The 23,150-nt window shown below is 48.5% G+C and overlaps 1 protein-coding gene across 1 annotated transcript in view; it reads left to right on the top strand.

Moving 5' to 3' along the window:
* The first annotated feature begins 881 nt into the window (after nt 1–881).
* NINJ2 (ninjurin 2) overlaps nt 882–23,150 on the top strand; it is a 48,781-nt gene continuing 26,512 nt past the window's right edge. The window contains exon 1 of the mRNA XM_068272960.1: nt 882–962. Coding sequence (XP_068129061.1) covers nt 930–962 — 33 coding nt within the window. The 5' untranslated portion in view covers nt 882–929. The remainder of the gene's footprint in view (nt 963–23,150) is intronic.

The raw sequence follows: 23,150 nt of genomic DNA, 5'->3' as shown, positions 1-23,150 counted from the left end.
CCACCGTCCGGGTTTTGGTACAATTTTTACACAAATTGTGGCTGCAGAAATACCCTGGAAGTTTTAGATGTTCGCCTGTCCATTAAAGGGCTTCTGTGGAATGATAAAAAATAAAACGAACTGACACTTACCTGGGGCTTCTATCGGCCCCATGTAACTGTCATGTCCCGCACTGTTCCTCCTACGATCCTCCATTCCCTGCCACTGGTCCCGGTGTAATTACTTGTCCAGCGCGACTGCGCGGCTGGCAGCTTACTGCACAGACGCAGTATGACAAAATCTTGTACTGTGCCTGCGCAGTAAGCCTCTGGAGACACGAGCAGGAGTGCACATTATTGCTCGACGAATAATAGACCGGTATTGGCGGCGGGGAACTGAGGATTGTAGGAGGATGGCACGGGGACATGACAGCTACAGGGGGCCGATATAAGACCCAGGTAAGTGTCAGTTTGTTTGTTTTTTTACTATCCACAGAACCCCTTTAATGTCTATGGAGGTCGCCTCAAACAGTAAGTTTGCGGTAAAATTCACGAACGCATTCCCAAATGCAAAATTTAGATTTTTGCCCATCCCTAATTATGTTATTTTCACTACTGTTCCTCTTTAAAATAAGTTTGGGAAATTAATATCTGACTGGGAATAATGGTAGAAATATGATTATTAATGTACAAATAGATTTTTGGAGCGCTGATCTGTGTTTACAGAAAATATTTTAATGCAAGTGAGATATGGCTTTAATGTAAACAGAGTGCGCACAATGGACAATCTGTGCTGCAGTGGCGCTCCCCTCCGATCCATGGACCGAGGCCCACTCCATCTGGATGAATGGAACATGTGTGCCCAGCTGTGACCTCCCTCGCCCTCCCCCCCCCTCCCCTCCACTCAACTCCCAGCTGCAGCAGCTTCAGCCTCACCATCAGCGCAGAAACATGGGCACCCCGAGAGAGAGGATGGATGTGGAGGTCAGTATACCTGAGGGGCAGCAGCATGGGGTGGGGGGAATTTTTCTCTTTATCGCCCTTCCTGGGGTATTTACTAACTCGGCGTAGAATGTTTTATTTCACTTCCTTTCCAGATTCCACATCAGCTTGTGTTATTATTAACTGCTGCGTGGGGAACAGGCAGAAGAGATTTTCTCTCATTTATCTCGCTCTGCAGCTTCAGTCTCCTCATAGCTAAGGCAGAACTCAAGCCAAAACGTAGTTTCTTCATCATAGAGACTATGCAAAGCCCACCCCAAGCACAGATGTTTCCCTAGTCTTGTGTTAGGGAGAAATTGTTTCTGTTTGTGAAGAAGGTATTTAATCTGCTGGCATCATGTAGATCTTTATTACATGCCTGATCAGGGGACATTTCAGCAGCCACTTCCTGAAGCACAAACCTCCAGAACTGCAGGCTGTGATCTTCCCTGACAGTCCAGTGGCGTAGCTTTGGAGCTGTGGGCCCCGAAGCAAGTTTTACAATGGGGCCCCCCAAGCACTCTATACATAACAATTGATACGGCGCACCAAAACCTGCCAAGGACAATTACAGTGTCAGAGGTGCAAGAAGGGGATGGGGAACAGTTTGTTAATGATCATCACTATTCAAAGTATCTATAGAAGTGATTATTACCAGCACAGGACCAATAGAAAGCTAATACTGCAGTTGAGGGAGGGCCCTTCGGGGCCCCTTTGGCCCAAGGGCCCCGATGCGGTCGCTACCGCTGCAACCCCTATTGCTACGCCCCTGCCTGACACATCTGTTTGTGCCCTTCCCTCTGGACTCTGCGTCTCTCTGGGTGAAATCCAGTAACCTGGTATTATTAGAAACAGTTTTAACTTCTTCCTAAAATTTAAATTCTTAAATTGGACCTGAACTCTTGCACAGGACCAGGGCCGGATTTACTGTAAGGCACTGTAGGCACTTGCCTACAGGTGCCTGATGATGGAAAGGAGGCTCAATCCCTTCTCCTAGTACTTCCTCCTTCACTCAGGGGCACCACTAGCTAGCATTAAAGAGACACTGAAGCAAGAAAAAAAATGAGATAATGGATTGGTTGTGTACTATGAATAATTACTAGAAGATTAGCAGCAAAGAAAATATTCTCATATTTTTATTTTCAGGTATATAGTGTGTTTTCTAACATTGCATCATTCTCTAATATGTGCAGATTACACAACACTCTGCATTCAAAATGATTCTTTCAGAGCAGTCTGTGAACTAATGACCTCTCCTCTGGCAGATAAAAAGAAAACTGTTCACTTACAGTTGAGATAATAAAAGTCAGAAGAGAGCCCTCTCCAGGACTTTGAAAGTCGTAGAGATTAATGTTTTTTTTTGCATAGAGATAACAACTGGAGTTTCTTAACTCTTCCTGTACTGGAAACCATTACACTGATGTATCTGATCTTAATGTTTTATTTCTTAGCTGTGCTACACATACAAATCATAATATCATAATTTTTTTTCCGCTTCAGTGTCTCTTTAAGGGACACCTGTAGCTACCTATGATGGGTAAGAGACAATTGACATCTGGGCCAGCCAGCATACTTGCAGTGCGGTTCGGCGGGTGTTTGTGGGTCCATGGAAGGCGAAGTCTAGGGTGCCAGGACATCTCTGCCTATATGCTCCTGTCAGGTAAATCCCAGCCTGCACAGGACACAAGTTAAACAGAGAGAAATGCATCCTGTGTGTTTTTAGAGAGAAGAGCCTGTCTAATTCCCCCTCATCTGTAAATAATCACAAGTGTTCTTTGCTCTCTCAACTGTGTCAGCACAGAAATTCGACAGTCCTCCGCAGACGTAAATGTAAACACAGGATGTTAATCCTTTGTCTGCTTCCATGAAAGCAAGAAATAGACAAGCTGCAGATTTATTGCAGGATCTGTATCATCTGTAACAAAGACAAGTTTGTATTATGCTGTTGCTTATCTTTTTAGAGCAGAGAGGAAGTTCTAAGTTCAGATCCCCTTTTAAGTGGTGTTATACTTAAATTTCATCTATGGTCTAACACATATTAGACTATTTTTCAAGGTACTGGAAGGGTTAAAACTCTAAATTTTTACCTCATTTAGCTGCTAATTGATAAGCTTGCCTTTGCCACAGGCATTATCAGAGTGTTTCAGAAATGTATTAACCTGTGTAAACAAGGTAGAACAGTCCCTGCCTAATTACTTAATTTGGAGTCAGTCTGATAATTTGTCCTGCAGCCTTGGGACTCCGAGCACCTCTCATGGGCCTGCCTTTAAAGCCTCATCTACACGGGTAGATGAGGCTCCGATCCGGCGGCTCGATTAGCCGCCGGATCGCCTCTTCCGCGTCCCCGGGCGTGCCCGCCGCGTTCCTGCTTGCCACCCGTGCGCCGGATTTCGATTCCCCGCTCGTCCCCGCCGGCGCCGCTTATCTTTCGCTCGATTCCCTGTCATTGTCCCCTCGCGGGGAGCAAGCAGGGAATCAGCGGTGGGGAGATCCGTCCTGTCGGATCTTATCAATCGAGCCGCATCAGCGGCTCGATTGATAAGCCACATCGCCGCCTCATCTACGCATGTAGATGAGGCTTTAGACTCTTACCAGTACTGCAAAGTACTGCATGCTTCTGTGTCCTTCTATTGCCGCCGCCAGTCCTCCCTGGGCTGTGCTGTCGCCCCTGCAAAATAGCGCCCAGGTAGTGACAATCTGATTGTCGCTAGCCTTCTGTTTACCTGGCAGCCTGTCAATCAGTGTCCTCCTCAGCCTCCTGCATTGAATGGCTCCCCGTCTCTGTCAGCTTCCTTCAACAATTAGAAGCTAAGCCGCGACCCGGAAGTACATTGACAATTATTACTGAAATGGATGGAAACCCCTGGCCACTGTCCCCCCTAATGTAAATGTATCACCTGTACCTTTCCACTGACTGCAGGACTCCTCTTCCGGTCCTCGCCCCACATGGTTGGCAACCACGTGGGCCAGTGAGCGGCAGAGAGGTAATATATGAATGCAGGGCCACGGAGGGGTATGTTTACTCTAGGGGTGACAGCGGCAGGGGGCAGCAAGGTGATGAGGCAGCGTCATGAGGCCAATTTCCTAAAGATTTCATGCTGAATCAGACTGCGGTTTATGGCAACCAACAGATCTCTCTCCGACCAAATTCGATCAGAGAGAGATTTGTCTATTGGTCGATTGGCCTCCAAAATCGCTAGATGTGTGGCTTCAGTGAGGTATAAATATTCATGGAAATGACACAAGAGCAGTCTCATAGTGTTTACTATTATTTTTTGTTTACTGTGTTTAATGCATTAGTGCAAAAGTTTTCATTCTGAGTGTAATCGAACTTCACATTATTATATGAGTATCCTCTCTTCTCCTGAGTCCCGACTGACGCTAGTTTCAGCCTTTGATACTTTTGAAAAGACCAGGGCCATGACTCAGTTAAAGGGACACTCTGCACCTTTTAAAAACACAATTTGCACTTACCTGAGGCTTCCTCCAGCCCACCGTAGGCCGCGAGGTCCCCTGGCGTCCTCCTGGGTCCTCTTCCGCTCCCGCTGGTGACTCCTTTAATCGGCCTGAAGTCGCCAGTACGCATCCCTGTCGCGCACGCTACGAGTCATCACGCTGGCCACTACGCGTCATCACGCCGACAGGCATGAGAGGCCTGCGCATGCACGGTTCAGAGAACTGCACATGCACAGGTTTCTCACGCCCGCCAACGTGATGACGAGTAGCCGCCAGCGGGACCAGAGCGGCAACGGGACCGGTAGAGGTGCCAGGAGGACCCGGGGGACCTTACTGGCTACGGAGGGCTGGAGGAAGCCCCAGGTAAGTGAAAATTGTGTTTTTAAAAGGTGCTCAGTATCTATTTAACTGTTCTGTTGTCGTTTCTCACAGAAGATATTTTTGCACTTTTTGCAATTAATAAAACACTTTTTTGGCCCGTGGGGCGCGTAAAGAAATTAAAAAAACTAAACTTTAGTTAAGTTTCTGCAAATTACCTCCAAATTAACTTACCGTAAGTTTGATACTACTTTTCATACCTACCTTTTTACTACTTGTCACTTGTTGGGTACTTAAAATGTGTTTTGTAGATTAGCTGGAAAAAAAATCTTGTGGAAGAAATCTCAGGAAACAGGTATTTATTTTTTTCGTAAACCAAACCTATACTATTTCCCCCTACCCCTAAAAAGTTAGATACTCACCTAAGTAGAGGAATACCTCTGGATAGTCCAATAGCTTCTCATCTCCTCCTCGACCCTACCGATCCAGTGCTGGGACCCTCTGAACATATCCGACAAGAGCTTATCAGATATGTTCTCGTGCCTGCACTTGCCCACCTTTGCGTATGGCCGTGGTCATTCTAAGCATGTGCAAGTGTAGCTACGCCTGCACAGTAAGCCGGAGCTGCTCCTGATGCTATTGCAGAGGCGCAGGCAAACTCCTACATGCACATTCCAGCCAGGGGGATGCATTCTGTCAGTTTTGCCTCCACATGCAACAATTTACCCATCTGTTCCATTTCCGCTCCTGCGTCGGTCATGTCCGCCCATATACATCACTGCTCACCTGTATAGCAGTCGCCATTCAGCCTGGAGGCCAGCAGAAGCATGGGACTGTCCATAGGCTGCAGCAGGCCAATTCTTCCTAGCGACAGGGAGAACTTACATTGGTCCAACATGAACCAATGAGAATTATCTCTGTTGCTGAGAATTCCCATTGGTCTTTTTCAGCCAAATGGAGATCCCCATGATAATGTAGGACTGGGCTGTGTAGGAGGGATCGAGCGGTGGTGACGGGCAGTGGGACACGTGAGTATTAATGTCACGGCGGTGATTGAAATGGGCAAAGCAGATGCGGCTACTAGCCTAGTGAGAACAGACAGTGTCCGTTCTCATAGGCTTTCATTGGCCTCATTTTCCTGTGCCAAGTTGGGACTCTGCGTTCCGTCTCGCGTTTTGCAGCAAGCGGATCCGTGTTTTTTAACAAGTGGAAACAGATCCTATTTTAACATAGGATCTACTTCCTGTGTTTAAGCGGAGCTTAAAAAATGTACTCGTTCAGGACAAGTGTGAACCGGCCCTTATTTATAACATTTCTTTGCAATATCCATCTGTGGGCTTGATGCACTAACTGGTGGTAATAAAATCTATCTGCATACATCTGCGCTTCGTTATAATACTAACACATATTGGTCACGGCTGAAAGTTAAGTGTTTCAGTACACTTCCTTCATAGATAATCAATATAACTTCAGCGCTGACCTTATAATTCTACCACCACACCAAAGGGTTAATAGATACGCTTACCAGACAATATGGACCTGAATTACAGGGTCCCAACAGGCACAATCGGATCAGCAGCTGGCTCCTCTCCTGCTTGATCCCTACTCTGGCTACTCTGCATATGAATCCAGGCTCAATGTATGGCAACAGCAAATAGAACTAAAAGCCACCTAAGTGTAGCAGTATAATTCACATATATTAAAATCTTAAAAAGTCAAAAAAACATAAAAGAACAACTCACATCCAGGCCCTTGTGACAGAGACCCAAGTGATGCTTAGTGACCAAAGTGATCAAACCAACAGTCTGCCAGGCCCCTGAGGAAGCTTTGACAGTGAAACCGGTCAGGCCTGGCAGACTTTAATTCAGGTCCATACTGTCTGGTAAGTGTTCTCAATTAACCCTTTGGTGTGGTGATGGAATTATAAGGTCAGCGCTGAAGTTATATCGATTATCTAACTGGTGGTAATATTGCTGTGCTCAGACAGTGCATGACAATATTACCCTTACTTACTGCGTGTACCACAAGTTAAATTATTAGTTTGACCCACGGTACTCGAGTGCTGCGACCGTTGTTATGGTAACGCTCATTAGTAGCGTAGCATTACGTTAACGTAATGTGACATTAACGTAACAATAGTAGCGTCTGTGCACGGCAATATTACCACATCAGGCCTATTCTATCTATGGCTTGCAGTGAAATTATATTTATTATATAACCTAGTTATTTAAGACGAAAGCACTGCTATATACAGTTCTCCAGACATCTGTACATGTATAAATATGTTCATTCTTTCTAACACAGCCATGCAGATATTTGTTATGGTGATCACTGTTCCCCCCTCCCCTCCTCATCGGAATGTATTTCTTCCATGTGAGACCGCCGAACATTCCTAATGTGGCCCAGATGTTTGTGGGTAGAGATCATCCATATTCACGCTTATAGGATTATTATGCTTCCATAGGATGCAGCCTCAGCTGACCTTTCCCAACAGAGAGGCTGGAATCCAGGATCATGTGACCCGTCTCTCTGGATCTCCCCCCCATCTTTCTACCCCCCCCCCCCTTCCCATCTTTCATTACCTCTATTTTTCTCACTCCCTCTCATCGCTCTCTTTCCCTCTAAATCTCTCTCTCCTCCCTCAGGATTGTTGAGTAAACATATTTCTAGCGGTATATAATCACATCACTTTACTACTGAGGGACTAGGCAGGGGCGTAACAATAACTCTGTGACCCCTGCCATCACAAGGGGGCCCGGGGGCTTAGGGGGCCAGCTCTTGTCAGCAAATGCGGAGTTAAAGGCAGAACAGCTGAGCATTATACACCACCTGCTTTTGGTCCTCCTCACGAATCAGTTCATTTCGGAGCCCTGCGCTCAGCACCGAAGCTGGGCGTAGCCATAGCACTAGGGCTATACTGCGCGGGCGCTTAATAGTAATTCAGGGATCCAGCGATCGCCAGACCACAAAAAACATCTCCCTCTGAGTTGCAACAACTGGGAGGTGGAATAGTATTTAACGCCGCAGAGAAGTTTAGAGGCAGCAGGGAGAGCCGTCGTTCGGCTTGCCCTGTGCCCCACTGCCCAGCGCCGGGATAATATGTACTCCCTCCCTCACTCCTTTTCTGTGTAGCCGAGCACCTGGCAGCCATTCACCATGCTGCTCACAATGCCTGTCACATGACAGGAGTTGCATGGTGATTGGCTGCAGAGTGCAGAGCTACGCAGAAGAGGAGAGTGAAAAAGACCTGTCCTGTCACAGGAAGCAGGTACTGTATAATGCTCCGCTGCCACTGCTCTGCATTTAACTCTGCATGTGCTGACAGGAGTGCGCCTCCTTAGCCAGAGGAAGGGGAGGGGCTGTAAGATGAGGGCTGAGTCCCTGGCCAGCAGATCTTTGTTGTGTGGCCCGGTGCTGTGTCTGACTGTGCTGCCCGGAAGCTGCTTCTGCACTGAGTTATGTGCATGCTCAGTGACAAATTTAAACAAATTATATCAAATATCTCCACAGCCACACCTCCTAGACTCCCCAAATTTTGAGGGATTCCGAGAGAGGTTTTTTTGATGTATGTCAGTAACTGGTAGATTTTGGGGGCTGAAATTTGGCACAAAGGTAGTTCGGTAGCGGTCCCTCCATACCCTCAATATTTGGGGAGAGTAGGAGGCGTGGCTGCGGAGATATTGCCTGCAACATAAAATAAAGGAAATCTTGCAGTACAGCATCATACTGCGCATGCGGGTTAAAGTTCCAGGCAGCACAATCTGTCAGGAACCGGCCCGCGGCACGCCTGCGTATACGGTTCCCGACTGCGGGTTTGACCAGACTGAGAGGGGAAGCAGCCTTAGTCAAGCTAAAACAAGGCTGGGACCCCTCAGAACACCTCTCACTGCCACCACTAGCGGTTCGCTAGACACTTCCACTCTGCTGTCGAGTCCTCAGCGCGCACTCCGCGTTTTCGTATTTGGGTCAGCTTTGCGCTTAGGCCAAATACGGGAACGCCACGCACCCACACACACACACAGTTGCAATCTTACACTGTCGTGAAGCAAAGACCCACTAACAGTCGTTCCGAACGATACTGTTAGCCACTCTGCTGTCGCTACTCGCACTGGCGTTGTTCGTACGTTGGGTCAGCTGCGCGCTTAGGCCAACGTATGACAAACGCCCCCCACACACAATGCAATTACAATTTCATACGGTAGTGTTGCTCAAGCGTACAATTAGGCATGAACTTATACACGGTTACACTTCAGTCTCTTCTAGGCTATGAGTGTTAGTTTAGTACAGCAGAAGTCAAGCTTATTAAATAATAATTTAATATTCCAGAAAAACATAGAACAGTGCAGAACTTAATATATACAAAAAGATTACAAAAAACAAAGTAAAAATAGTTACAAGATAAAAGTTACAAAGATAACACACCAAGCAATTTGCTTACCAAAAATACAGGAATCCAGATAGAAGAACCTTGGACTTTGGTGGACGGACACAATTCTGGTTAGACCAGGAGTTCACTAGCTTGGGCCAGGAGACCGGTTGCCACTACCGTCAGAAGAGAACTGATTTGAGGTAGATGTCCCCTGGTTTTTATAATGAAATATTCGCCTCGAGGCTGTAAGCCTGTGTGGACGGGGGGAAGCTAGATTTAATTACATCCTCAGTCATAATTGGATCTCCAGAGATCTAACATCCACCTGCGAAAAATGTACAATAGCCCACATACATGAAAAGATTTCCCTAGTCCAAGTTACAGGTGACAACCCCATTGTTGACAGTACTTCCTAGCTGATCAAAGATAAGGAGGTTGCACCTCCACCAATAATTCAATTTCCACAGGTAGCAAATGGTATCAAAAGGACTTCACCCCTTCTATAATTTCCCGTAGGCTGTCAAATACATTTCAAACATTCAGGTATCAGCTTCCCCCTTTCCTCAAGACTCTTAGCAGGCTTTCCTTGTATAATGGGACAATAGCTGACACCAGACTCAAAAGCCATGCCGACCAGCCTATTCTTCCTCAATTGGCCGCTAATTAGCAGTACACACAGTTTCCCCGGCTGGACAATGAGGGCAGAGGTAATGTACATTTACATGCAGACTTACATTATCCTTCAGATTACTCTGGCCAGGTGGCCAATTACTACCAAGCACAATACACATCTGAGGTTTTACCCAGTAGACAGAAAAAAGACAGAAATATGTTCTGTTATTATCCTTAACATTATCAGCACCCCAATATATTCCTGACACGCCCCCTCTTCCAAATGGCGCCGGCAGATGATTCTAACGAATCGTCCTGCCAAAGCCGACACTGACGGCCGGGCCTGGGGGGGTAATTCCTTAGCTCCCAGCTACAGGACTGGAAAGCTAGGTCAGGTTGCTGCAATGTGTCGTTGCCCTTGGCAACCTGACGTAACCAACCAGGGGAATGTGAGTCAGTGACAATCGTGAACTGGCGACCATAGAGACAGTGCTGCAGCTGGGGAAGGGTTCCAACCGTCGCTACACGCACTTCCTCTATAATGGCAGGAGCTATCTCTCGGTCCCTTTGGGGAATGATTCTCTGCCGGGCTGCCTCCTCCACTTCGGACAGCTCCGAGGAAATAACTTCCCAGAACCCTCTCAGCCCGCCCCTCCCAGCTGGTGACCTGCTGGCTAGCCCCCTGAGCTCTTCCAGGCTGCTGTCAAATCGAACAGCCCCAGAGAGCTCAGTGCTGCCTGTCACACATTCTAGGAAGGCTGCAGACGGAGAGGCTCCTGGGCCCTCAGGGCCAGGTTCCGAATTAGATGTGGCTGACCCAGCAGCATTTGCCACTTCGGTGGACAGTCCCTGTGCTGTAAACTCGCTAGCGCTGCGGGTTACCACGGCAGCTGAGGGAGCGCCCACATTACACACATCGTAAATCACATCGCCTTTGGTCTTGAAACCATCTGAAGGGGGAGGATCTGGCCTGGTGCCATCTGCCCCTTCAGTGGACAGTCCACCTGCTGCACCCCAGCGAGCGCCGCTGGTTACTCCTGCAGCTGACGGAGTGTCCACATGACACACAGCATTATGTAGTACAACACATATGACATCAGCATTATCAGCCCTACATATATTGTCATTTGGGACATCACATAAAACATCCACATTATCGGTATCATTACACACATTGCTACTCAGCACTTCACAAGTAGCATCAACAGTTCTTGCCTCGATCGCCTCGATAGTCCGTGCGTCATAAATGACCTCATCAGTTTCTGCATTCTTGGTATCAACAGGTTCCATTCCAGGCCTAGGCACTGGAGACTCACTAGGGCTGGCTCCTAGCACACAGTCCATAGCCCCTGGGGCCTCGCCAGCATTTCCCACTTGCACAGCATTATCCAACAGTGCCTTGCAAGAGTCCTGAACTTCTGCTGGGGATGCAGGCCCCACAGGGTTTGGGGTAGGCTCATACCGGGCCACTAACCGTCCCAGGTCAGTACCCAGCAAAACGTTGGTGGGGATTTTGTCAGTTACCCCAACTTCTTTCAGTCCGCTGCCGGCCCCCCAATCCAGGTGGACCAAGGCGGTGGGTATTGCTGGGGTGACACCCCCAATTCCTCTGACAGCAATCATTTTCCCAGGTATGTACTGCTCCGGGTTCACAAACTGGGGATGTATGAGAGTCACTTCTGCTCCAGTGTCTCTCAGCCCAGTGGCAACTGTACCCCCAACCGTGACAAGCTGCAGATTCTCTGCATAGCCAGTGGCATTCCTGGTAGCACACAGAGCAGTTGGGACTTCACGGGGGTTTGAGGCCTCACTGGATTTTGGGGCCTCCCTCTTCCTCTCTGGGCAAGTCGTGCTGATATGACCCACCCTGTCACATACAAAGCATTTCCGAGTGTCAGGTTGCTTGAATCCAGGAGACAGCGGTGCTTGCCTCCTCTGGGTGCTGGGTGACACAGGTTTAGCACTCTGTTCTCCCCTCCAGCTGGGCGTAGTAGTCCTCCGGGACTCAGGTGCTCTATGGGCGGTGTAGGCATCGGCCATTTCCGCAGCCTCATCCACTGTCTTTGGTTCTCGATCTAGCACAAACAGCCGGACCTCAACAGGACAAGTGTGGAGGAACTGGTCTTTTATCATCAGCTCCTGCAGGGCATCCAAGGTTTCAACCGACAGTCCTTTTAACCACTGCTGGAAGGCAGTGCGCAGGTTGCAAGCATGATCCAGGTAGCTGTCATTAGGACCTCGCTGCACTGTCCTGAAACGTTTGCGATACACCTCTGGCGTGAGGTGGTATCGCGCAATAATGGCTTTCTTAATCGCCTCAAAGTCTGTTTCTTCCTCCTGGGGGAGACTCACAAACGCCTCCAGGGCCTTGCCTCTCAGCCCTGGTGTGAGGTATCTTGCCCACTGCTCACGGGGCACCCCATACTGCCGACAAGTCCTTTCAAACCCCTGTAGGAAAGTGTCTATGTCAGAGTCCTTGTCCATAGCGGGGAACTTATCCAGGGGGATTCTGTGGACTCGCTCACCTTCGCGTTCTGCGGGTCCAGCAGACCGGTTTTGCTGCTGAAGTTTAGCCAGCTCCAGCTGGTGTCTCCGTTCAGCACTTTCCCTCTCGGCCTGGTGTCGCCGTTCAGCTCTTCCCTCCTCTGCCTGTCGGTGCAGTAGGATCAGCTTTAGGTGCAGTTCAGGATCAGCCGAGTTCAGTAGCTGTAGATCAGCTTCCAGAGATGGCATCTCCCTGCTTGGTGGATCGTCCAGGACATCGTCTCCACTTGCATTCTGTGGCGTGAGCGATTCCTCCTCTGGCGTGTCGTGAGCTGCATCCGCTGACGTTGAAGCACGGGCTTGCTCTGCCTCATCATGCTCCTCGAGGGCACTAACCAACTGCTCCTTAGTCTGGCCGCTCACCGTCTCGATGCCTTTGTGCTCACACAGGTGGAGTAGCATCTCTTTATTTTGCCTTGCATAGCTGGATGCTTTCTGAGCCATCGTGTTGCAAAAAAGAAAAAGAAAAAAGGGGGGAAGGGAAAGCAAATACCCAGTGTGTATCTTTGAACAAAAAAAAACGTATATAGATTCTGCACTGAGTAGACTTCTGTGGGCTAGTTGCTTCTAGCAAACTTCCAACCTTTAGTACTCAGAATAGCGAGCTAAACTGCGTACTAATGTACCAAACGATGCCACCACTGCCAGCCAATTATGTCAGGAACCGGCCCGCGGCACGCCTGCGTATACGGTTCCCGACTTCGGGTTTGACCAGACTGAGAGGGGAAGCAGCCTTAGTCAAGCTAAAACAAGGCTGGGACCCCTCAGAACACCTCTCACTGCCACCACTAGCGGTTCGCTAGACACTTCCACTCTGCTGTCGAGTCCTCAGCGCGCACTCCGCGTTTTCGTATTTGGGTCAGCTTTGCGCTTAGGCCAAATACGGGAACGCCACGCACCCACACACACACACAGTTGCAATCTTACACTGTTGTGAAGCAAAGACCCACTAACAGTCGTTCCGAACGATACTGTTAGCCACTCTGCTGTCGCTACTCGCACTGGCGTTGTTCGTACGTTGGGTCAGCTGCGCGCTTAGGCCAACGTATGACAAACGCCCCCCACACACAATGCAATTACAATTTCATACGGTAGTGTTGCTCAAGCGTACAATTAGGCATGAACTTATACACGGTTACACTTCAGTCTCTTCTAGGCTATGAGTGTTAGTTTAGTACAGCAGAAGTCAAGCTTATTAAATAATAATTTAATATTCCAGAAAAACATAGAACAGTGCAGAACTTAATATATACAAAAAGATTACAAAAAACAAAGTAAAAATAGTTACAAGATAAAAGTTACAAAGATAACACACCAAGCAATTTGCTTACCAAAAATACAGGAATCCAGATAGAAGAACCTTGGACTTTGGTGGACGGACACAATTCTGGTTAGACCAGGAGTTCACTAGCTTGGGCCAGGAGACCGGCTGCCACTACCGTCAGAAGAGAACTGATTTGAGGTAGATGTCCCCTGGTTTTTATAATGAAATATTCGCCTCGAGGCTGTAAGCCTGTGTGGACGGGGGGGAAGCTAGATTTAATTACATCCTCAGTCATAATTGGATCTCCAGAGATCTAACATCCACCTGCGAAAAATGTACAATAGCCCACATACATGAAAAGATTTCCCTAGTCCAAGTTACAGGTGACAACCCCATTGTTGACAGTACTTCCTAGCTGATCAAAGATAAGGAGGTTGCACCTCCACCAATAATTCAATTTCCACAGGTAGCAAATGGTATCAAAAGGACTTCACCCCTTCTATAATTTCCCGTAGGCTGTCAAATACATTTCAAACATTCAGGTGTCAGCTTCCCCCTTTCCTCAAGACTCTTAGCAGGCTTTCCTTGTATAATGGGACAATAGCTGACACCAGACTCAAAAGCCATGCCGACCAGCCTATTCTTCCTCAATTGGCCGCTAATTAGCAGTACACACAGTTTCCCCGGCTGGACAATGAGGGCAGAGGTAATGTACATTTACATGCAGACTTACATTATCCTTCAGATTACTCTGGCCAGGTGGCCAATTACTACCAAGCACAATACACATCTGAGGTTTTACCCAGTAGACAGAAAAAAGACAGAAATATGTTCTGTTATTATCCTTAACATTATCAGCACCCCAATATATTCCTGACACAATCAAACACAGCATCCGGTAGAACACTGTTGCCTTGGTCTGCGTATTACAAAACACAACACCTGCGTTGCTCTCCTGACCTCATTTGATGAAAAGGAATAGGACAGCACTGTGTTACACACAGAAATACATGCAGCATTGTGCTGTGAGAATGCAAATATATACAAATAAGAAGTACGTTTTTTCCAGAGTAAATTGAGCCATAAATTACTTTTCTCCTATGTTGCTGTCACTTACAGTAGGTAGTAGAAATCTGACAGAAGCAAAAGGTTTTGGACTAGTCCATCTCTTCATATGGGATTCTCAGGGATTTATTTGTTTTCAAAAGCAGTGAACGGCAGTTGCTCGATCCAACTGCCAAAAAACTGTGAAGCAAGCAGGGAAGCAGGCCAGCATCATTGTTTAAATCCTTTTTAGGGAATATCTTTATAAAGAATAACAGCCTTGCTGAGAATCCCCTATGAAGAGATGGACTAGTCCAAAACCTGTCGCTTCTGTCAGATTTCTACTGCCTACTGTAGGTGACAGCAACTTAGGAAAAAAGTAATTTATGGCTGATTTTACTCTGGAAAAAACGTACTTCTTATTTGTATATATTTGCATGTATTTAAAATTTTACAATCTTTCGCCATAGTGCCCCTTTAAGTGTTTCCATTCGGCAATGCTGTCTTTGTATTGTCTTGTGTACCTGCACATCACATAGAGATGCATGTTGCTGGTGTCCACTTGGCAGTGTGCGCTGACCTTAGAGTTGCTGTACCGCCATGGCGATTTGATTTACCGTATATACTCGCATAGAAGCCGAATTTTTGAGTACAAAAAATGTGCACAAAATTATCCCCCTCGGCTTCTATGCAAGTCACCAATCTGAGTCCAGGCTACCCTGTTTTTATCCCTCCCTCCGAGCGGCCGTATATGTCCAGGCTCACCTGTTTTATGGCCCCGAGCGACCAGCCTGCGTTCCGTGCCTGCAGAATCAGATTTGGCACTCTTCTGAAGATGAGCAGTCTTGCGGGTCCCTCTTTCCCTGCATGTGGGTGGCCGGGGCATCGGATCAGAGGAGCGTAGAGGAGAGGGCTCCCCCATTGAAATCAGCACATGCTCCTTCGCATCGCTCCACCGTGCCTTCAGGAATGCCCCCGGCCACTTGTTCAGGATCGCAGCAGTGACGTCAGCGCCGGCGTTTCCTATTCAGCTTGTGTGACGCTCATGCTGTCTCATTTTTATGAAGCCCTTAAGTGGCGTCTTGGGACACAGCGTGAGTGTCACACAGGCTGAATAGGAAACCTCAGCGCTGATGTCACTTCTGCGATCCTAAACAAGTGGCAGGGGGCATTCCTGCGGGCACAGACCCATTGGCTGGGACACAGGTAGCATACTTTATGCAGACAGCAATAGTCCCCGTCGCTGATAAGTAAGCCACACCTGACTGCTCCACTTCAATCTGCAATTATGGGGGGTGGGGTGGAGAGCATCTACTGTAGCTGGCTGCCTAATACAGGGGATGCAGAGGGCACATCTGACTATGGGGGGGAGGGATGCCAAATATTGTGGGCACATATGACTGTGGTGGAGGGGCACATCTGGCTATGGTGGGGATTTCTAATATAGGGGTCACATCTGGCTATGGGAGGGTTTTTTAGTATGGGTGGTACATCAGGCGATGGGGGGGCTGTCTAATACAGAGGACACATCAGGCTATGGGGGGATGCCTAATACAGGAGTACATCTGGCTATGGGGGGGATACTTAATACAGGGAGCACATCTGGCTGTTTATAACTGAGTGTGTGTGTGTGTGTGGGGGGGGGTGCTTCATACTAAAGACACCTGTCTATTTAACCTGTGGAGGGGTCTACAGTGGGGAGGGGGCTTATGTGCGAGTCAATTACTTTTTCCTGTTTTCTGAGGTAAAAGTTGGGGGGTAAGCTTATATGCAAGTATATACGGTAGTCCATTTTCCTCAATCCTTTATTATAAATAAGAATCCTGTGTTATGTTGCCTCCTCAATTCCATATAGTAGGCTAAAGCTGCTGAAGCATAATGGCTGCCACCTCTGTATGCTCTCCCATAATGCTCTGCTTTGTGTAGTTTCTGAGAAAAGGGTGGTGTTCATCCATGTATGTGGTGGCCTATCCCTGTATTGATATTAGCATAATTAGTAATTAGCGTGTGAATAACAGCTTCTGGTCTGCAGCACACATCATTCCGCCTTCTTGGCATGTATCCAGCTGGCGAGGACTGAAGTAACTCGTATTTCTCCTCAGGGAGGGTCATTACCTCTGAGTTTACTAGGACAAAGGCCGGTTACTTACCTGTCTGCTTTGTCACACATCCCAGGAGTAATCAGCACAGGCTTTGTGAATGTCTCAGCCTTGTGAAAAAGAACAAAGGACTTGGATGTGAAATGTTCTCCTGCCCTGGTGGCTGTGTACATAGAGACTTGGCAGCAGGATAACATAGGGTGCCACACTGACCTCATCTGGTGATGATCTGATTGTGCTGAGATCTCTGTCTGCTCTTTCTGATGATTCTTAAAATGACCCTGAAGTAAACTTGGGAAGTGCAAATAGAACATTTGATTTCAGTAAGGGCCTATTTCCACCGGAGCCGGATTCAGCACATACCTGCAGCCGCCTATCTGTACAATGGTTTTGCCGTCTGTTGTGTGAATCTGGGCAGCACGCTGCAGATTTCTGCATCACGCAGCCGATTCACTATGGCACGGCTTAGAGATTTGGGCAGCGTCTTCCCTGCACAACGGGCGCTGCAGCCAAATTAGAAGCGGCCGTGGCTCCTAGTGGAAACTGGCCCTAAAAACTGCATGACAAAATTAGTTTTGGTTCCATAGCCCTACTCAGGAAAAGAACAGGTGTTAGTAAGAGCCAGTGTCAGGAGAACGTTCCTCTTACTTCACTTTTCAAGCCTCTCTATTGATCCCTCATGATTAAATTACTGTATATACCAGTGGTGAGAGGCGTATCTAGAAGGGTGCAGGCTTGGCTTGTGCCATGGGCGCCATGCTTGCCCCTGTGCTGTGCCACCATGTCTGTCTATGTGCTTCACCCCCATTCCTGCCCTGTGCTGCGCCGCCATGCCTGCCCCTGTGACTCCTTGTCACTGAGACTTCAGATAAGATTACTTCTTTTAATGGGGACATGGCTACTTGACTTATTTATGTAGGGTGCACTTGGCTTAGAGTTAGAAAAGAGAACAGAGAGAGAATAAGAGCTATTTCCATGAAAGTAACTTCGGCACAGTGGCGGACACAGCCAGCAGTGGGCCCCTGTGCAAAATTGTAATTGTGGGACCCCTATGTGGCTACAACCTGCGATAGAACCTGCGGCGCGTAGCGCCGCGGCAAAAAATGGGCGTGGCAATGACCGGATGAGGGCGGAGCTAACTGTAACTTAAAGCGAACCCGGGGTGAGGGTTTATTTCCTTTTAAACAATACTAGTTGCCTGGCGGCCCTGCTGATCTATTTGGCTGCAGTAATAAACTGAATTACACCAGCAACAAGCATGCAGCTAATCTTCTCAGTTCTGACAATATTGTCAGAAACCCCTGACCTGCTGCATGCTTGTTCAGGGTCTATGGTTGAAAGAATAAGAGGCAGAGGACCAGCACGGCAGCCAGGCAACTGGTATTGCTTAAAAGGAGAGAAATATGTCAGCCTCAATATTATTCTCACCTCAGGTTCCCTTGAAAAGTGCAACGCAAAGACAGTGGGCCCAAGTTTTGGTGACCCTTTCCCCAGAAAATTCACATAATTGTGCAGGTTTTCTCAAGAAAATACACATATATGCCCAGAAAATACGTGCAATCATGTCGGCAGATATGCCCAGAAAATACGTGCAATCATGTCGGCAGATATGCCCAGAAAATACGTGCAATCAAGTCGGCAGATATGCCCAGAAAATACATGCAATCAAGTCGGCAGATATGCCCAGAAAATACGTGCAAACAAGTCGGCAGATATGCCCAGAAAATACATGCAATCAAGTCGGCAGATATGCCCAGAAAATACGTGCAAACAAGTCGGCAGATATGCCCAGAAAATACGTGCAATCATGTCGGCAGATATGCCCAGAAAATACATGCAATCGTGTGGCAGACCTGCCCAGAACATACACCTGCTAATATAAATAAAACAAAAACATTTACTCACCTGCAGCAGCAGACCTCCTGTCCCAGCCTCCATCCGGCGCGCAGCTCCCATGGGTGGTTGGGTGGATAGGTAGCCTAGTGGGTGGGTGAGTGGGTGGGTGGGTAGGTAGCCTGGTGGGTGGGTGGGTAACTAGGTAGGTAGGTAGGTAGCCCGGTGGGTGGGTAGGTAGGTAGCCTGGTGGGTGGGTTGGTAACTAGCCCGGTAGGTAGCTGGGTGGGTGGTTAGGTAGGTAGCCTGGTGGGTGGGTAGGTAGATAGCCTGGTGGGTGGGTTGGTAACTAGCCCGGTAGGTAGCCGGGTGGGTGGTTAGGTAGGTAGCCGGGTGGGTGGTTAGGTAGGTAGCCGGGTGGGTAGGTAGGTAGGAAGCCTGGTGGGTGGGTAGCCGGGTGGGTGGGTAGGTAGGTAGCCGGGTGGGTGGTTAGGTAGGTAGCCGGGTGGGTAGGTAGGAAGCCTGGTGGGTGGGTAGGTAGCCGGGTGGGTAGGTAGGTAGCCGGGTGGGTAGGTAGGAAGCCTGGTGGGTAGGTAGGAAGCCTGGTGGGTGGGTGGGTAGGTAGGTAGCCTGGTGGGTGGGTAGGTAGCCTGGTGGGTGGGTTGGTAACTAGCCCGGTAGGTAGCTGGGTGGGTGGTTAGGTAGGTAGCCTGGTGGGTGGGTGGGTAGGTAGGTAGCCTGGTGGGTAGGTAGGTAGGTAGCCTGGTGGGTGGGTGGGTAGCCGGGTGGGTGGGTAGGTAGCCTGGTGGGTGGGTTGGTAACTAGCCCGGTAGGTAGCCGGGTGGGTGGTTAGGTAGGTAGCCGGGTGGGTGGTTAGGTAGGTAGCCGGGTGGGTGGTTAGGTAGGTAGGTAGCCGGGTGGGTAGGTAGGTAGGTAGCCGGGTGGGTAGGTAGCCGGGTGGGTAGGTAGCCGGGTGGGTGGGTGGGTAGGTAGCCGGGTGGGTGGTTAGGTAGTTGGGTGGGTGGTTAGGTAGGAAGCCTGGTGGGTGGGTAGGTAGCCGGGTGGGTAGGTAGGTAGGAAGCCTGGTGGGTGGTTAGGTAGTCGGGTGGGTAGGTAGGAAGCCTGGTGGGTGGGTAGGTAGGTAGCCGGGTGGGTAGGTGGTTAGGTAGCCGGGTGGGTAGCTATCCGGGTGGGGGGCCCGACTCCTATCCTCCCTCCCTCCCTTCCTTCCTCACCTCGGGGGGCCCCCTCCCAATATGCGCGGCGGGAGAGCGAGCGGCAAATGCAGGAAGTCTTCAGGGCTCTCCAGGCATCCGCTAGAGGCCCAGCCGCTGAGTCTCCAATATGTCTCCAACTGGAGACATATTGGAGACTAAGCGGCTGGGCCTCTAGCGGATGCCTGGAGAGCCCTGAAGACTTCCTGCATTTGCCGCTCGCTCGCTCTCCCGCCGCGCATATCGGGAGGGGGGCCCCCCGAGGTGAGGGAGGGAGGGAGGATAGGAATCGGGGGGCCCCCCGGGGAATAAAATAATTTAAAAAAAAAAAAAAAAAATACTTAATGGGCCCCTGAAGAAAACGGAACTTCAGGGGCCCTCGTGCGGCGGCACGGCCTGCACGGCCGTATGTCCGCCACTGCTTCGGCAATATCCCGAGCCAAAAAACACAGGCAAGCATAAAACATGCAGGCAAAAAAGGATGCTGTTTTTAGAGGGAGAGGGGACTCTAACGGGCGGGTGGTGATGGGGCAGGGGTTAGAGTTTGCCATAGGCTCTTTATTACCTTGATACACGCCTGCCAGTGGTTCTCAAACTTTTCCGGGTCAAGGCGCCCTTGATGACTCTGAAATGTTTTTAAAGGAACCCCGTGCAGATTTAAAAGCAGCGGAAGCTGATCACATGTTTCACCTGATCCTGGGAGCCTGCGGCAATCAGCGACCTCTTCTTTCCCTCACTTTTCCCTCTAGTGGCGGTAAAGCCGGCACTAGGGGAACACTAAGGGAGAAGCTGCTGATGTCGCAGGTGCCCTCAGATGAAATGAGACACGCGATCTGCAGAAGAAATAGAATAGGGACACTTGACTCAAAGGGAACCCATGAAAAGTGCTTGCGGCGCACCAGGGTGCCACCACCCAGTTTGAAAACCTCTGGTATATACTGTAGTTACCTCAGTCAGTAGAGGGAAGTCTCTGGATAATTTAGGGGCTTCTCTGATCCACCTGCAGCCCTTCTCCCCAGGACCCTTCTTTATGGCAGCGCTACCAACTATGTACGAGTGTGGCCGCACTGTGCAGTGCAATGACACAATACTGGCCCGTGCCTGCTCAGAAGCATGGAGCTGCTTGTGCATGGAGAAAAAAGCTGTGCACGAGCGGCTCTGTGCTAATGTGTAAGAACGGAACATGTGCTTATTAATTGTGGTTGATAAGGAAATATAAACAAAAGACCATGTACTCTACATAGGAAATAAGCTTTCCACTGAAGAAGAAAGTGCTGTATTTTAAGGTCCCCATACACCACTTAATATTGCGGCCAGATCGACCTTCCGATTCAATAGTTTTATGACTGCCCAGTCAATTTTTAGACCGATTTCTGGACGAAATGATAGATTGGACACACTGGTAAATTTTGGTCGCAAATGCTTGATTGGGTGTACAGTGGTAACGGTGTTTGACATGGCAACAACCGACGGACCCACAGCCGGTGCCCCCCAAGTGTTAAAGTGCCCCCCCTCGTGTCTGACGAGCTCCTGTACCACATGGCACCAGGTGCATGTGTGGCATCACTACACGCGCCTGATGCCACGTGGTACAGATGCTCGTGTTGACAGCGGACACCAGAGGAGGCCAGGAGTCATGGTGGCAAACAGGTAAGACTTACCTGAGCAGAGGTGTGGCAGATGACACTTTGACAGTTGGGGGGCATCCAGGCAGGCAGCTGAGGTGGCAGTTCTAGGCCGATTTCTTATCACAAATCAGTCTGCAGTATATGGGCAGGCAACAGACCTCTCTCTGATCAGATTTGGTTCTGTCTCATGTTCAATCTGAGAATAAATCGAGTGATGTATGTGTTTGAATACTGTTCTGCTACCATTTTTTATGGTAGTAGGTTTTATGCTGTAAACAATATTTTAGAGCAAAGAAGAAATGCTGAGTTTCATACCACATTAAAGTGTTAGAGGCAGATCATCAGCATTGACTTCCCCTGACTTTTTTCTCCCTTGCTGCCACTGTTCTATTACACATACCTATGAAATTGTGTGGATGTAACATGTATAGGTATTAACATGTATATTGCTATTAACCTTTAAAACTGGCCGATCGACTTTAATGGAATTTGCGAATTAGCTTAGGCGAAAATTTGTGGGACCCCCCCCCCAAGTTTAAGGAGTGTTTTGTAAGATTGGCAGAGGTGTTCTCGCTCATACCTAGTGCATAGACCCTTAAGGTGGCCATACATGATACAATTTTTCAATTAGATAATTTAGTTCGATTATTCCGTTAGATCGAATATAAAGATTTTTCCAGCATGTCCGATCATTTTTCCCGAAAAAACGGGATATTCGTTCAAATTTCTTGATCGAAAAAAAAAAACATTTTCAACTTTCATTCAATTCGATCATTTAGATCGAATAAACGGGAAAATCGAACGTTTTTATTGTACCGTGTATGGCCACCATAAGTCATGGGACCCCGCACACAACACCTGTTTGCGCTACAGAATTGGCATTCATTTATAAGTTATACTTTTGGTACCACCTGCTCCACGGAACACAATGAACGATGTCCTGTCTACCAGGCGTCGGTTTGCACGCTCGCAGTAGGGGAAGATTCCAGAGGCTTGCTCTGTACATGGGAGTATTGAATCAATGTGTTCTGCATGTGTTCATCATAAAATACAGCCTTTATATAAATCACTGCATGCATAGTTCACATACAGCGAGGAGAAGAGGAAGTGATACAGACATCAGGAACGGCAAATACATTTATTGCCTTATTGCCGAAACTGTGTCGATTACCATTAATAAGCTGTGACTCTTGGGGAGTGGAACTACAATTACAAGCATGAGCCTGTTCTGGGAAAAGTGATGTAGTTGATGCATAAAGACAGGTGAGCCGAATACTGGAACAACTGCACTGAGCAACCAGCTGAGACACTGGCACTTACTCACTTTTTCCCATAAGTTTTCTCTTAAGAGATAAGTTTTCATCTTCTGTTTAAAATAACTTTTCAGCACTCTACAATTGAAAAGTATCAAAAGGTATGTTAAAGCAAACCAGAGCTGAGTACTAATAATAGTTTTATGCATAGCTGTGGCTTCCTCCAGCCCCATCTGCACGGATCGCTCCCACACCGCAGTCCTTAGCCTTCTCCTGCGCCGGTACCGGGTCCCGTGACTTCCTCCAGTCGTGTTCAGTCTGTGCAAGAGAAGTGCTCCCTCTACGTATCCCTCCGGCGGCTGCTGGAGAGATACGTAAAACGCACTTCTCTTGCGTCAGACTGGCCGTGAGTGACTGAAGTTACGGGACCCAGAGCAGGAGAAGGCTAAGGACGGCGGCGTGGGAGCGATCCGTGCGCATGGGGCTGGAGGAAGCCCCCGGTATGTACTGTATGTCTTCTTGCTTGCTAATGGCTGAAAAGGTATTTTATTGATAAG

Source organism: Hyperolius riggenbachi, chromosome 3 (genome assembly GCF_040937935.1).
Source record: "Hyperolius riggenbachi isolate aHypRig1 chromosome 3, aHypRig1.pri, whole genome shotgun sequence".
NCBI classification, from domain to species: Eukaryota; Metazoa; Chordata; class Amphibia; order Anura; family Hyperoliidae; genus Hyperolius; species Hyperolius riggenbachi.
This window is presented reverse-complemented; position numbering and strand designations above follow the sequence as displayed.